Here is a 15,162-nt window from a genome sequence, read left to right as displayed (position 1 = left end):
GTTCTGTGGAGCCAGCAATCCTCTGCCACTGGATAGTGGTGAAAAAAATTCTATAGTGATTTTCAAGAATCACAGCGATTCAAACCTACAAACTCCATAGCACAAAACTTAACCCCTAAAATTGCCCCCTTTCCTGAATTTCTCATCCAGTTGAAGAGCATCACCAGATCCTAAGGTAGGACAAAGGTTCATCCCCAGTCCGTTCTCCTCCTTTGTTCTCAGCATCCGAATGAGAAGGCAGGGCCTGACATTTAAACTCCCGAAGAGTTTGTGGCTCTGTCATGTCCTTTTCATTCCCACTGATGGTCCCTCATCATCTCTCCTTGCTATTGTAATTACCTCATACCTGATCTCTCCCCACCCACACTGTTTCTCAAGTTATTTCAAAAACACTAGTCTAGCATGGCTCTACTGCGCTCTTACAGTCGCCACCGGAGATCACAGGAGAAAGTCCCGGCTCCTTTTTGCGGCATTTCTGTGTCGTCTGGATCTTGACTATTCTCTGAACTCTTGCCCTTTTAGTGCTAAAGTATCATTGTTAACACATAGGCATGGACAAGCCAGTTTCTGTGCTGCATACTGAATAAGAGGAAAAAGATGAGCACTCCAAAATTAATAAGACAGAGTCTCTGACCTTGAGGAGTTTGTGCTCTGGTGGAGGAGGCAAATGGGAAAATTTCAATACAGTGAGATAAAGACAAAAAGAGCCATATAGAAAGAACTTCGAGGAGGGAGTAAATAAGTACTTAAAACAAGCAAAGCTGAACAGAGACGATAAAGTTGTTGCAAAAATCCCTAACCCCTCATTTCCAACTGGTTACCAAATTATGCCAATTCTGCCTCCTAAATATCTCTAAGATCTACCTGTTGCTAGAAGACTGCAGTTTTCCCCTGATTGGTCTCCTTTCTTAGAGTCTGACAGAGAAAACAAGCTGGCTGCTTTGCATAGTAAGTAAAGAAGAGGAGGTTTCCTAGATGGAATAGTTTCCATATCCTTTGGTGAGCAGGCGCAACTAATTAGATGCCTTCTATCCAGTTTTTGGATTGGCCTTTTTCTTTTACCATTCTATTTGATTTTATTATCAGTTTCAAGTATACAGTACATTGGTTAGACATTTATATAGTCTATGAAACAATCCCCACGATTACTCTGTCTTCCCTCTGGCTCTCCACCTAGCCATTACATTGCTGCTGACTGCCTTCCCCATGCCGTGCTCCCCATCCCCGTGACCATCTATCAACTACTAATTTGTACTTTTTTAACCCTTCACTCCATTCTTCTAGCCCCCCATGCCCCTCCCCTCTGGCCATCACCAGATTGTCCTCTACGTTTGTGTGTCTGTTTTCAGTGCGTTTGTTCTTATTCCTTAGATTCTGCACATAAGCGAAATCATATGGTATTTATCTTTCTCTGTCTGACTTATGATGGCTAATGTCACCAGTCACCCTACCTAAGGGCAACGATATTGTGCCACACATATCGAAATTATAGTCCCAACTTTTAGGAAATGGCTTTTATCTCCCATTTTCTTATTGCCCAGTATGGTCTGCAGATCACTGTTTATGAATGATGGCAAAGTCCAAATTAAATTTGAACTGAGACTTCTCGAATGATTACTGTCCATCACTCTTGTTCACTCAGAAGGCTGCTGTTCTGAGCAAACAAGAGTGGTGGGCAGTAATCATTGTAGATATGTGGGTGAGTGTGTATGTTTTACCATCACTGTAGAAATGGCTTTTGTGTAAGTTTTGAAAATGCGAAGAAGTGCAGTCTCACATTTGTTTTCCAGAATGTTTGCCAGACACTGTGGTGCTCGGTGAAGGGCTTTTGTCGATCAAAGCTGGATGCTGCTGCAGATGGAACACGATGTGGCGAGAAGAAGGTGATGCGTCAGGCTGGGGGAGGACGGGCAGTGGGCATAGAGTGAGATCTTGGGAAGAGCTGAGAAGGAGGGCAGGTGTTTCCGGGGGAATGGGGATCGCATAGTCAGTCCAGCCAGAGGAAGGATTCGCTCCCACTACATCTTTTGAGCCTTCGCTGGAAACAAGTAGCTGAGGAGAGAGGGCTGAGGCCCAATCCCACACTTCACTTGCAAAATGCCCATTCCATCTTTCCCTGATGAATTTCTATGGAGTTTGCGGTCAATAATATCTGTTGAGCTTATCAACTTTCATTTAGAGTTTTTTCCCCTCCATTTTAAAGATTGGGAAGAACAAGCCAAGGCCTTCTTTCCAAAGATGACAGTTTGGGGCCACTTACAGACCTACAGTCTTTTTTCTCATCATCTGACCTGACTGTTTCTTGAACTTCTGCCCGCTATATACTAAGCAGGAAAGCCAGACACCCCAGAGCTCAGAGGTGTTAGACGTTCTCCAGACTTCCTGAGAAGAGGGCAATGTGTACTGCTGCACAAAATCAATTGGGCTTGTTGTGGATCTAGGTCTTAGGCATTTAGTGGGAATCTTTATACAGCCGGGGTATGACCTGAGCCATCACTGAGATGATAGAACTGGATCAAGATACACAGTGACCAGAAGTACTGGGGCAATGAAGACAACAAATAAAACATGCCCAAGTTCTCTGGGAAACATGGCCACTTCTGACAACCAAGATGTAGTTTCCTTTGTTTTCCTTTTTGTACGTTCATCCCCCTAAACTGATAGTTATTGAACGGTTGCTTTGAAAAGGGAGAGTGTGAATTTTTCTTTTGAGTCATTTGAAAGGCCAGAACTGGAAACAATAGGTAGAGTTACAGGAAAGCAGAAATTTTCCTCGATATTAGAAAGAACTTAAAATTCTTAACAAGTAGTGTTCTTTGGCAATGAGTGGACTTTTTCTGGGAGGATAAAGTTACCTTTTGCTGACATTAAATATCTATAGAAGCTATAAAGAAGTGTTATCACAATGCCAGTCTGCAAAATGTTTGTTATATTCTACAACAAGATTAGAGGCTTGCACCAGAAACATAATATAAATCAATTACGTTACTAAACGACTATGTTACTGAGCATACTAAGCTGACATGCTTTTCATAGCAAGGCTTTCTCAGTGAGAAAAAGCGATGTGTTGATTTACACTGTGGCATGCAATCTGCCAATCACACTTTGAGTGACACTTCTGCATTGGCTATAACTAGGCACCATAAAGTTCTCTTCAATTCCTGAAATTCTCTGACTGAAACCCAAGGCTCTTGAAGTTTTATGAGCTCTTTTCTCCACGTGATGTGTGACTGTAGGAAGCCTGCTCGCTCAGGGAGAATTGGGGTTGAATTTTAGGGTTCTTGGCTCAGCTTGCTATGGGAACCTTCCTGACATCTCCTGCTCCTCCCTTTCCAGTGGTGTATGGCTGGCAAGTGCATCACGGTGGGGAAGAAACCAGAGAGCATTCCTGGAGGCTGGGGCCGCTGGTCTCCCTGGTCCCACTGCTCCAGGACCTGTGGGGCCGGAGCCCAGAGTGCAGAGAGGCTCTGCAACAACCCCGAGTAAGTCCAGCCAAAAACGTTTCCATCCTTCTATGAGCTCTGGGAGACTTGGCTAGTGTGACATCAGTGACCCCGAGCCTCCTGAGAGAAATTCAGTGGGCTCCCAAAGGGAACCCAAAGAGTCATAGAACATGGGGGAAAAATGGTTCTGTTTCGTTTTGCCTCATTTTGTCTTTTTGGCACTGGATTCTTACTGAAGCTTTGATAAGTAAGCTGACTCCATTGCTTGGAGAAACAAGCAAATTTCTTTTAAAAGTACATTCAAAATGAAAGCCTCTAGGAGATTATAAAATTAAATCCTTCTAGATAACTCCCCTCTATCAGTGAGAGATTAGTTAGACTCAATTTTGCTGATAAGATTGTAGCTTTCTTTCAATCATAATGAATGTACAATTTATAAAAATATTTTCCTTCCCTTAGGTAACTAAGAAAATATAGCTAGGCACATTTTTGAGGATTGTTATTTTTAATGTTTTAGGTAAAGATTTTGTAAACCTTAATGATCCATTTTAGCCTTTTAAAGATTCCATAGTAGTTATTACACAAGGGGCTTTCAATTTTTTAATCAAACTGCTTATTTTTTTATATTTTAAATTTGTATAGAGATATTATATATGAATTAAATTTAAATTCCCTCATTTTCCAAATTTATATTACATTCTTAATTTCATTATTTGCTGGTATACTAGTTCCCAAGTATAATTTTTAAAAAGTATACATATGATGCCTCCTGTAAGTGGAAAATGTATTAAACTTCTTTAATCAGCTTTATATAGTCTGCATTGAAGAGTAAGAGGCACATTTTTTAAAAGGCAAATGATAAATGTGATTGCAATTCCCTCAGTGTCCCAGTTCCAAATCTTAGATCTTTTTATTAATAAATATATTATTATATATATATGTACATGTGTGTATATGCACATATCCATTACATATATAATAAATTTCTTCTAAGGGTTAATAAGTTAATATGTGTAAAGAGTTTACTACAATACCTACTATAAAAATTTTCAGTAAATGGTAGTTATTATAGTCATTATTATTACTTATCATTTATCATACATATAAATGTACATCTGAGGAATTCGGACAAAATTATTTTAAAATCCTACCCTTTGATAAAATTTGCTTTTGTTTAAATATAAGATATCTGCAAATTCAAAAATATAAAACCAGGACTTTCTTATACTTTATTTTTACAGAAAATCTATTTTATAGTTTATTTCAATGTGATCAGAAAAGTGATTTCCATTTTAGAGAGAGGCAATCTGCTCTGCCGCCTCTTGTCAGTGCTATGTATCAGCTACTACCAGTCTGTGCCCTTCTTGAGAGAATGGCCAGTGACCTGTGGTTATCAGAAAAAGGACATCCGTGTTGAGGAACTGAAGGATGATTCTCTAATTTATCTTCAGGGGGAAATGGTTCTAACTCTCATCTCAGAGGCCATGATTTTGTCATAAAGTCTCCTCAAGTGAGTGACCATATCTGATCTTGGTAGCTGGTTTGCTTAAGTTCACTGAGAACAATGCCAATGGAAACGCAGGCACATATTCAGTTCTGTGATTCAGGTCACAGATTCGTGTCCGTGCATGACCAAGTGACCTTGAGACTGTGTCCTTGATGTTGGTCAGCTGTCTAGTAAGAACCCAGCAGGGCCTGGCCCATAAAATACCCTCAGTGATGTTTGTTGGATGGAAGTGAATTGGAGAGACTCCAAGTCATAAATTGTCACTGTCATTACGAGTAGAAAACCAGCCTAACCTCAAATATCAAGGACAATTCCTTATACCTCCTTCAGGGAGTCAATGAATATGACTTTGGGTCAAAAAATTAACTTCGGGAGTGCTAAATACAGGAAGTACATACAGCAGGATAATGAAGTGTCATTTAAGAGGAGAAAGAGATTACTTCTGGCAGGATTCCAGGAAGAATTCATGATGCAGATAGCATTTATTTGGTCCTTAGAGCATAGGTAGTATGTAGACATTTAGAGACTTAAGAGAGGAGAAATTTATCCAGAGGCACAAAAAACAAATAGTAAATGTCAGCTCACATCACTGGGGCAGTGTGCAAATGAAGGGGAGTGTGGGAAGCGAAGTCATTAAATTGAATTAAGTCAGGATCGTGAGGGCCTTGAAGGCCAAACTCAGGAGGCTCGACTTGATTCTGTGGCCATTGGGTGCCATTAAAATCTTTTAAACAAGAAGTGAAAATAATTAAGGTAATTAAAAAAAAAATTAAGGTAATTATGTGCACCAGATAATAGTGCACACAATAGGCTGAATGAGGAAAAAGGATGGGCAGAGAGGAGACAGGAATGGAAATAAGAGTTGGACTAGTTTGGTGATTATGGAAATGAAGAGGAGGAAACAAATGTAAAGATACAGCTGATGACCAGGCAACTGATTGACCATGGGAAGGGGTCAGGCTGTTTCCAAATAGGCAGCTATACACTGGGACTGATGATTCATGGTCAACAACATAAAAAAAAAAAAAAAAAGTATGAAATTGAACGGATTTATTTAAAAGGTGAGTTTTGAGGGTCAAGAGGGACCTGGTTTAGCAAGAAATGAGCATGGCCAGATGCCAGGGCTTTTTAAAGGATGACGCTGGCCTTTAAGGACACTAAAAGAACAGCTTGTGTGTGCCGTTTATAGACCAAAGTTTGGCGGGAAGTACTGCACAGGGGAAAGAAAGCGCTATCGCTTGTGCAACGTCCACGCCTGCCCCCCGGGCACACCAACGTTTCGGCAGATGCAGTGCAGCGAGTTCGACACTGTTCCCTACAAGAATGAATTCTACCACTGGTTTCCAGTTTTTAATCCAGGTAAGAAACCGTAACAGTATATTCCAGATCTGGGGCCGCAGCCCTTACCAAAAAGCCTGGATATGTCAGGGGTCTGTGATGCCCTGCAAAGTTCCACGAAAAGGGAATTAGACCATCAGGCATTTTCTATTTTAGAAGATGAAAACGCTGATCTGGTTAAGTTGATTAGGAAATGTTGAAGGCTAAGTCTGTCCAAGTCTGTGCAGAGCTCTGGGAGATAAACGAGAAGTTTACTGAACGTGGCGGCTCGCTTCACAACAGCTGAGGTACAACTAAGTGATAAATGGGGGCATGTAGGGATTTTTTTTTTTTTTTTGTAACTGACGAAAGTACAAGTCGATGAGAATGTGGAACTGACTGCAATTTTGGGCAGAAATTTAGAAAAAAAAAAGTCACTGTGGGTTTGGAATAATTTCAAAGACAGCTTCCAAGGAAGCAGTTAGCTCTTAAGAAAGATTTGATTCTTTCTTCTGAAAGACGGAAAAGGAAAGGCATTCAAAGTAGAGTCAGCCATTCCATGTGGGGGAACAGCACAACGAAGGATGGTAGGAAGACTTTCATCAAAAGATAATGAGAGCCAGCTCTGGGCCAGAAATCAACATTTTGTATGTGTAAGACAGTTTAAGAAGGATAAAAAGTAAAAAGCAAGCATCTAAGGATGCACATTAGGGATTGGGGACATAACTGAGTTGGAGGATGGAACAGCAGCCTTGGCAAGGCTGCCCTTGAATCAGGGACACTTACACCCTCTCTTCTGAAAATGAAGCAGAATCGTTAACCATTAGCTATAGATTAGCATCAAAGTATCTCTGGCTGCTGTTCTTCCAGTGAGGACTAAAATAGAAAGGAATTTCCTGAACTACAGAGATTTGAGGCAAGGAAGTAAAAAATAACAAAATTTTTAACGATTTTAAGTTCCTGAAATTCCAGTGTGATAGGACACAGGAGGAATCTTAGATGTCAGCCAATGAATGAAAATTACATATTTGAACTGGTATAAAAATGATATAGTCAATTGCTTTTGAAAGAAAGACCCTATAGTGCTTTGCCCACTATTTTGGGTCTCCAAAATACCCTGATAGCTACTGGCTGTCATGAGCAACGTCTGTTCCTTGCCCCGCATTGTTTAGCATCATTCATGTTCTAAAAGAGCGAGTCATTTGGTTATTGGTGCGATTTAGCTTCCTGAATCAGGCCTTCGAATATAAGAAAATGCATGTGTAGTCTCACGTGGAATCAAACAAAACAAAACAAAAACAATAATAATAATAATAAAAAACCCACTAATGATAAAAGGTACTATCTTTCATGTTTTCTGGACATTCTCTATTTTGTTGAAACTATTTGGGTCTATGGTCCTTTGGACCCGAAAGGACCACCCTTTCAGAACTAAGGCAGCATAGCTGCACAGTAATATGACAGGGGTGGACTTGTTTGCTAAACAACTTGTTTGATGGCTTGGGTAACTAACTCATTTTTTTATGAGCATTTATCAAGTGTGTACTTTTTTGTCTAGCATAGCAATAGGTACTAAAGAAATAAGAGTTATAAAATTAGACATAAATATCACTGATTTTGGAGTGATTGGTTTGCATCTAGAACTAATATGAGGCTGAATAAACCATATTATGGAATTAAGTTCACTGCCTACCTGGGCTGCAGGCCTTCATTCTCCATCCCACTGGCTTTCTTACAGGCTCCTGTACTATTACTTGAGCATAGCGACTTACCTGCTAATCCAGGTAGCTACTATCTTGACCAAAACACTTATTTCTTTCACACATCAAACTCTGTCCTAAAGAATTGCTATTTGTCTAGTTGACAGGCATCCCTGGTAGTGACAAAAGGTTGTTTGGTCAACAACTATGTACGGAGCACTTATTCTGTGCCAGGCATCAAGCACTTTATACCCTCCCAGCATTTCCCTTAGAAGTCACCGAAGGATAAAATATATGTACAGTAGAGTTTCCTACCCACCCTATGGAGAGTGTTCAGTGTCCTGGTATATGACCTTTGGCAGATTTGCCAAGCAGCCAGTAATAGAAGAATCATAGATTCAGACATTTAGAATAAGCATAGAAACTCCATCAAATCTTTAAGTTTGCAAACTCCATTCCATGGAATCTCAGGGCTTACAAAATTGCTTAATTCTAATTTCATTTTTCAAAAAAAAATTTCATAGAAGTGCAATAGAGAACAGTGTTCATACTCAAAAATATTATATTTCAGATTTTAACATACCACCAGTGCATTAATTTACACAGTCAAATTAACTTGATTTTCTGTAGACCATAGAATAAAAATTTCCCCTCAACACAATTTAATTGAGAACTATCCTGAGATTGCAGTTTGGGTTGTCCTAAGCTGTTGTCATTTACAACTATTAGTGAAGATTTTTTCAATACTTGCAACCAAAAACCCCACACACACACAAAAAAATTAGATTCTGCAGCCCGTACGAATCTGTAACTGCTATCCATTAACTTGATTTCAAAATTTTTTGTTCATTCCTAACTGATAATGAAAACAGCTTATATTAAACTTCTATCATACTTGCTCTGTGCTTAGCCCTTCACTCAGCACTTAACAATACATTTCCCTAATTTTATATCCACAAGAAAATTCTATGAAAAAAAATTTTTAATTTTGACCCAATTCTTATGGATAAGCTAATTGATTTAGAGAATTTAAGTAACGTGGCCAAACTCAGGCCATAGAGCCAAGTTAACCCAGGTCTAACTCTGCAGCCTAAATATTAAAACTACTAAAGCAAAAGAGACTGGGTTACTCTCATTTCCTTGAATTTACCTAAGAAGATGTTCATATTTTTAAAAACGTCATTTCATGGCCAAGGAGCTCTGGGGGTAGGTGAAGAGCCACAACAACTCTTTGTCCTATGATGATGAGTACTCACTTTATTCAACCTATCTATCTTACCTTTGAGAGCCAATTTTTTCTAAACAGTTAAGTATTATGACAAAATTATTTCATTTCTTTAACAATTTAAGTTGCAATTCCAAATTTAGCATCCCAATTCTTAAACATCTTAACCAAAAGAAAGAAATTAAAAATATACAGTAAATAGTAAACATTACTAGATATAGCCTAGTCTAATACATCAATGATGTGGGTTTAATTCATTTTTAAAAATTAATTCTATTCTTGTTTTTATACCATTCCATGGTTACTGTAGAATTTATTAATTTTAATGCCTTCTTAGGTTTAACTAATATATATTTTGATATATTTGGGAATTCCAATAATACATCCGTATCAGAAAGTAAAAGAATACCATCTTAGACCATTCAGAGTTACAATCTTGGTAATTACTTTGTCGATTTTCAGTTGGGATTTTTGATCAGGACTTTGCATTAGCTTTTGTTTTGTTTTGCTTTGTTTTTCCCTCCAGCTGATCTGAGCCTAATCATTAAACTGAGCTGCTTTTTTGAGTTGAATATTTCTTGTTATAATTATAAAACATTTTAAGTTATGCCTTCGTTTAAGGTTTAGTATTTCTTAAAGTCTGGCAAGGAACGGCAGCCACGCATATCACAAATCTCTCCTGTTCATGTACATGCTTCACTGTGCCATCGGATTTCACTTACAAAACACAAGTTCAAATATAAAATTACTAAGGATTTCAAGACAGCAACAACACAGCATTCAGACAAGTGTGAGGTGCTGGGCGACTGCACAGGACTCATACCCATGGAGCCCTCCTGTAAATGGATTTTAGAAACTGGATTTTTTTTTTTAATGGTGAAACCGAAATTGCAATTTACTCAGAAACTATGAAATGCATCAGAACTTTTCCTTGACCTAAGAATTATTTTTATCCTTACTAGCAAGTTTTGTCTTTCACTTCTAATGATCATTTCTTAAGATCATTATCCAAAAATGTTGAGCTGTCCTGTTTCTGCAAATTGAAAATGCAACCTTTGATTCAATAAGTTAATTCCATTACCTAAACTTCCTTTGAGAGGATTAATCAGCCCGTGTGAGGGTGAGAGTTTCCCAGTAAATTAATTTTAGAGTTTTCACTTAGCTGAGTTATAAATGGATTTAAAAGCTCTTGAAAGCTAGAGGGGAAAAAAAAGTCACATGACCCAGACAAAAGGATGTGTCAGGGCAGATGAATACATCTGAGACAGTGAAAATACTCAATTCTGATGGAGATTATGTAATTTATGAGGTTGCTATCTGGAACAGTGACTCTCTGATACTCATGATGACCATTGAGAACTAAGACCATCCATTGCTACCCCTTCCTCCTTCTGCAGAGCCCTGCATCATAAGCCAACCTAATGACATCCCAAAGCACCATGAAAACAAAGGCCAGAGGTGAAGACAAAGAAGCAGGATTTAGGTTCAGCCTTGTAAGTTGTTGGATAGCCCTGAATTCACAGTGGCTACTTTCAAGTACAGGCTTCTTTCCGGCCTTAGGTACACATATAGGTCATTGGTGTGCAAACTCTGGGAGAATCATAGAGGTGTGGGTTTGTGTGTGTTATTGTTGTTGCCATGAAGGTTTGTTTTGCTAGACATTCCTAAGACTCCACACTGTTCTTATACTCAACAGAAATTCCTGTTTCTTAAATATAGTATGCTTCAGTTAGCCTGCCTTACCTTGAAGGATGTACTAGTTCAGTACTGCAGGAGCAAGATAGAAATCTTGAAATTAGGGCCTCTTCATGGAGACATGTTATGATTATTATAGGGAAAAGGAAACCTTTCCAGTTTTCCAATGGAATGAAATAAAGTAGCTTATCATGCTTAACTTATTCCTCAGAAGCAACTATTGTTGCAAGCATGTTTTTGTTTGCATGCAAATGGAATCATTCTTTACTGATTCTGCAACTCTCTGGACTCACTGAGCAGAAGATTGTGGCATCATGGCTTACTTCATTCCTTTTAGTGACTATATAGCCTTCCATTATGTAAATGCAACTTAATTAATTTGTCCATTTCTTTCTGGATAAACGTGAAATTGCTTGAATGAACATCTTTGTCTTCTATCACTAAGGCCAGTGTCCATTGTGATGACTGGCTGAGTTGATCTCCGAGGTTGAAATTATCTCTTTGTCAGTTGTCCCAAAGTTTCTCTCTAACAGTATTTATCACTGTCATGTCTGTTAATTAGCAAACGTGAGTTTTTCTACGTGTAATGTTCTTTAGAATCCATTAGGAAAGGTTAACGGTAATAATTACCACATTTAAACAACCGCTCTATATCAGACACCTTATTGGAGATTTTAACATGTTGCCCTCTGACAGCCCCCTCTTTGCGGACCAGAGACAGAGAGGCCTTCGCCAAGATGTCAGAGTCAGGGCCGGGATTTAAATCTCTGTGGATCTAACTCCACAGCTTGTGTGAAGGAGAACCACCAAGGCGTTTATTTCCACCTCTGTGTGTTTTTGAGTCCTCACCAGTGTTATGATTCTTCCTTTATACTCTCTGGCCAGTAGTAGCTGATCAAGGCACAGATGACTTTAGGTTCCCTTGAGGACACTGCAGTTCAGTTGAGGAGCTTGTAAAATTCATAGTCTTGGAACTGATGGAACCTCATTAGTCATTGTAGGAGCAGAACATCTTTGGACCAGGTCCAGTCATAGTTTAGGAAAGTCATGGAATCACCTACTGCCCTAGCGGGATCTAGAATTCTTTATACTACACTGGCAAGACAGCAGTTGTTTAGAAAATAGTAAAACAAAGTATGAATTATGTGCAAAATTGATCAGAACTAGCATAATGGAATAATCTGAAGGAGAAAAGAATATTTCAGAAAAGATTTTTGGGGTGAAGAGAGAATACAATACATGTCTTTAGGGCTATGAGAGAAGATTGGAATGATAGAAGCATAGCATGTTGGGGCAGCTGCAAAGACCTTTATAATTCATCAAGTTCATGGTCAGAAGGTGAAAACAGCAACATAAGGATTGTCACTTGTCGAGCACTTACCGTATACCAAGCACTGTGCCGAGTGATTGATATACAGTCTCTGTTTTAATCCTCGCAACTGCTCTGCTAGGCAGGTGTGTTTTCCTCATTTTTCAAATGAAGAAACTGAGTCATAAAAAGGTTAAGTAACTTCCTCAAGGTAATATTAGACTAAAACTTTTACATCTGCTCTCTGTAGAGGTAAATGGTTCCAGAGGCTGGTGATTCGCACCATATTTAAGCCCCATGAGACAATATTAAAATGAAGTCCAGTCGGTGTTCTACCAAGTTATGATCCATGAGTAAATGCATCACCTAATAACGTGAAGAGGGATTACTTTAAAGAGCTCATCAAAGACATTTCTTTTCGTTTGTGTGCTTGTAGGTTATGGCTCTCACCTACTAACCTCGTAGCTAGTAGAAAGGGCTCTAAGCTAAACCACCAGGTTTAGCTCTGCCAGTCATATGGTGAGATCTTGGGAAACTTAATCTCTCTATGTCTAGGTTTTTCTCATCTATGAAATCGTATCGGATAATAAAAGAACTAACATTATAGGGTGGTTGTGATTGTTAAAATGAGATAAGATAACCACTGCAGAGCATAACAAGATCTGGGACATAATTTCGAATAATATATTGTTTTAACAATCAAAATTCCTTTAAACTCACTGTATAATCAAGAATAGCAAATGTCTCAGGGTAGTTTTATCCTTCAGGGAATGAGTTGAACAGCATAAGCCCAGAGAGAATGAAACTAAGGCAAATATTGGAACTTCACCATTCTGGAATTCAGTGCAATGCTGGCCATTGGAGGAGGGGTTATTTGCTATGAGGACTCATTTATACAACCCTGAGAGTGAGTCCCTCAAAATTTGCACCCTAGGCACCTCTAGTTTCAGCCCTTCCCAGGAGGTTGGAACATATTATTTCTTTAGGAAAGCTCCAGAATTAGTCAGGGCTGCTTTCTCTTTTTTGCTTTATGCGTCCAAATACAAAGCCCCAAATCCAAATTCTAAAGCTCAAATCAAAGCCTTATTTAAAAGTGTTTCCTCTGCCTCCATCCTTCTTGATATATCGCCCCGAGTTTCATGAAATGATTCCCTGGGCTCAGCACACATGGAAGGATGTTCTCATCTCTAGGAGCAAAATTGCTCCCAGGTGGCTCCCTCTAAGTACTTTTGTTACAGTTCAGGCAGAGACAGAGCTTATCACGCTGCCAGGAATGAAGATTTACATCTTGTCCCCAGAGGCTTCTGGCCCTTTTCCATTGGCACTTTGTCCAGTGATCTCTCCAACTCATTTTGATTGTTCATTTTCTCAGACAACTTATCCATGGCACCTTATATAAAATCAGTTGGTATTCTTTATTTGCTTTTTTTTTTTTTATTTACCGTTCTTCTTTAAGCTCTGAGCACATGCTTTTGACCTCTGTCTCAAGTTCATCCAGAATTTCAGTGTTTAAAGCTTCTGCTTTAAGTTTATTTGTATAAGTTTTTTACACTTTTATTTACTTACTACATAGATCACTGCATCCTCAAGCAGCCACACCCAGAGCTGTATGTTCTGGCTTTGCATTTGGTGCGCATCCACACTAAGGCAGGTCCGCTGCGAATGGCTTCATAGCTGGTCTCACTGAGCCCTCAGCTGGTCACATCACCAAGAAACTCACTGCCCTTCCCCTAATAAGAATATCCAGAAGAGATCCCCAAAGGACCTTTCTAAAGAGGACAGTCTCAAGTTTTTCACCTAAAGAAAACAAGACATAACATTCAAAAGAAAATTAATATTTGAATTCTTCTTATCATATACCTATATTACCTATTGAAAGCTTTAAGGCAACTTATGTTTTAAAAGTTATCTATCTTTCCGATTACTCCCAAGTACCTATACAGGTACTTATGCATGTTATTAAGTAAATCTTTAGAATAGTTCTGTGCTAGAGGTCACCCAGCACCCATAGGGAATAGAAAATTGAACTTTAAAATGAGTTTAATGCAGGACCCAGTATGACGGGATGGACCACTGTGTTAAGCAAGTTGACTTCAGCTGTGGCCAAAAAAGCAGATTTTTTGTTTCTTTGTAGTTGTAAATCTGTGTCCAAGGACTTGGGCTTGAGAATTAAGGGAGTCCATTTGTTGGGGATGGGGTTACAATAGTGGTAATAGTGTTATTGGCGAGCTGGTCCTGTGGAAGAGGACCCCCTCTCCCCTGGAGGTCTACTTACTTTGCTGCAAATAATGGGCGAGTGTCATGCTTGCCCAAAATCCCATGTCACTGGTTGATATTACTTAACTTCCAGGCCAAAGCCAGATGTGCCATGCCTTATTTTTACAAGCACGGTTTGATGTCAGATTAAAAGATCTCATCATTTTTTTATTTTAATATTTTTTTATTAAGTTTATTGGGGTAACATTGGTTACTACAATTATATAATTTTCAGGTGTACATTATAACTTGACATCTATATATTCTATTGTGTGATTATCACCCAAAGTCCAGTTTCCTTCAGCTACCATATATTTGATCCCCTTTACCCCATCTACCTCCTCCCTCCTCCCCACCCCCTACCCTCTGGTGACACTTGTCTATAGTCCCTGTCCATGAGCCTGTTCATTTGTTGCTTTTAGGTTTATATCCCACATATAAGTGATATCATGTGATTTTCAACTTTTTCAGTCTGGCTTATTTCACTTAGCATGATTATCTCGAGGTCCAGGTCCATCCATGTTGTCGCAAATGGCAGTATTTCATCTCTTCTTATGGCTGAGTAATATTCCTTTGTATATATGTGCCACAGCTTCTTTATCCAATTATCTATCATAGGACACTTCAGTTGCTTCCATGTCCTGGCCACTGTGAATAATGCTGCTATGAACATCAGTGTGCAAATATCTTTTTGGATATGGATTTTCAAG

The 15,162-nt window shown here is 39.0% G+C and overlaps 1 protein-coding gene across 1 annotated transcript in view; it reads left to right on the top strand.

The window, feature by feature from the left end:
• ADAMTS12 (ADAM metallopeptidase with thrombospondin type 1 motif 12) overlaps nt 1–15,162 on the top strand; it is a 272,991-nt gene that overhangs the window by 162,716 nt on the left and 95,113 nt on the right. The window contains exons 8-11 of the mRNA XM_023528495.1: nt 875–948; nt 1,705–1,883; nt 3,337–3,482; nt 6,140–6,309. Coding sequence (XP_023384263.1) covers nt 875–948; nt 1,705–1,883; nt 3,337–3,482; nt 6,140–6,309 — 569 coding nt within the window. The remainder of the gene's footprint in view (nt 1–874; nt 949–1,704; nt 1,884–3,336; nt 3,483–6,139; nt 6,310–15,162) is intronic.

Source organism: Pteropus vampyrus, unplaced genomic scaffold (genome assembly GCF_000151845.1).
Source record: "Pteropus vampyrus isolate Shadow unplaced genomic scaffold, Pvam_2.0 Scaffold27, whole genome shotgun sequence".
NCBI classification, from domain to species: Eukaryota; Metazoa; Chordata; class Mammalia; order Chiroptera; family Pteropodidae; genus Pteropus; species Pteropus vampyrus.
Note: the sequence above shows the minus strand (reverse complement) of the source record. Positions and strands in the feature narration are given on the sequence as shown.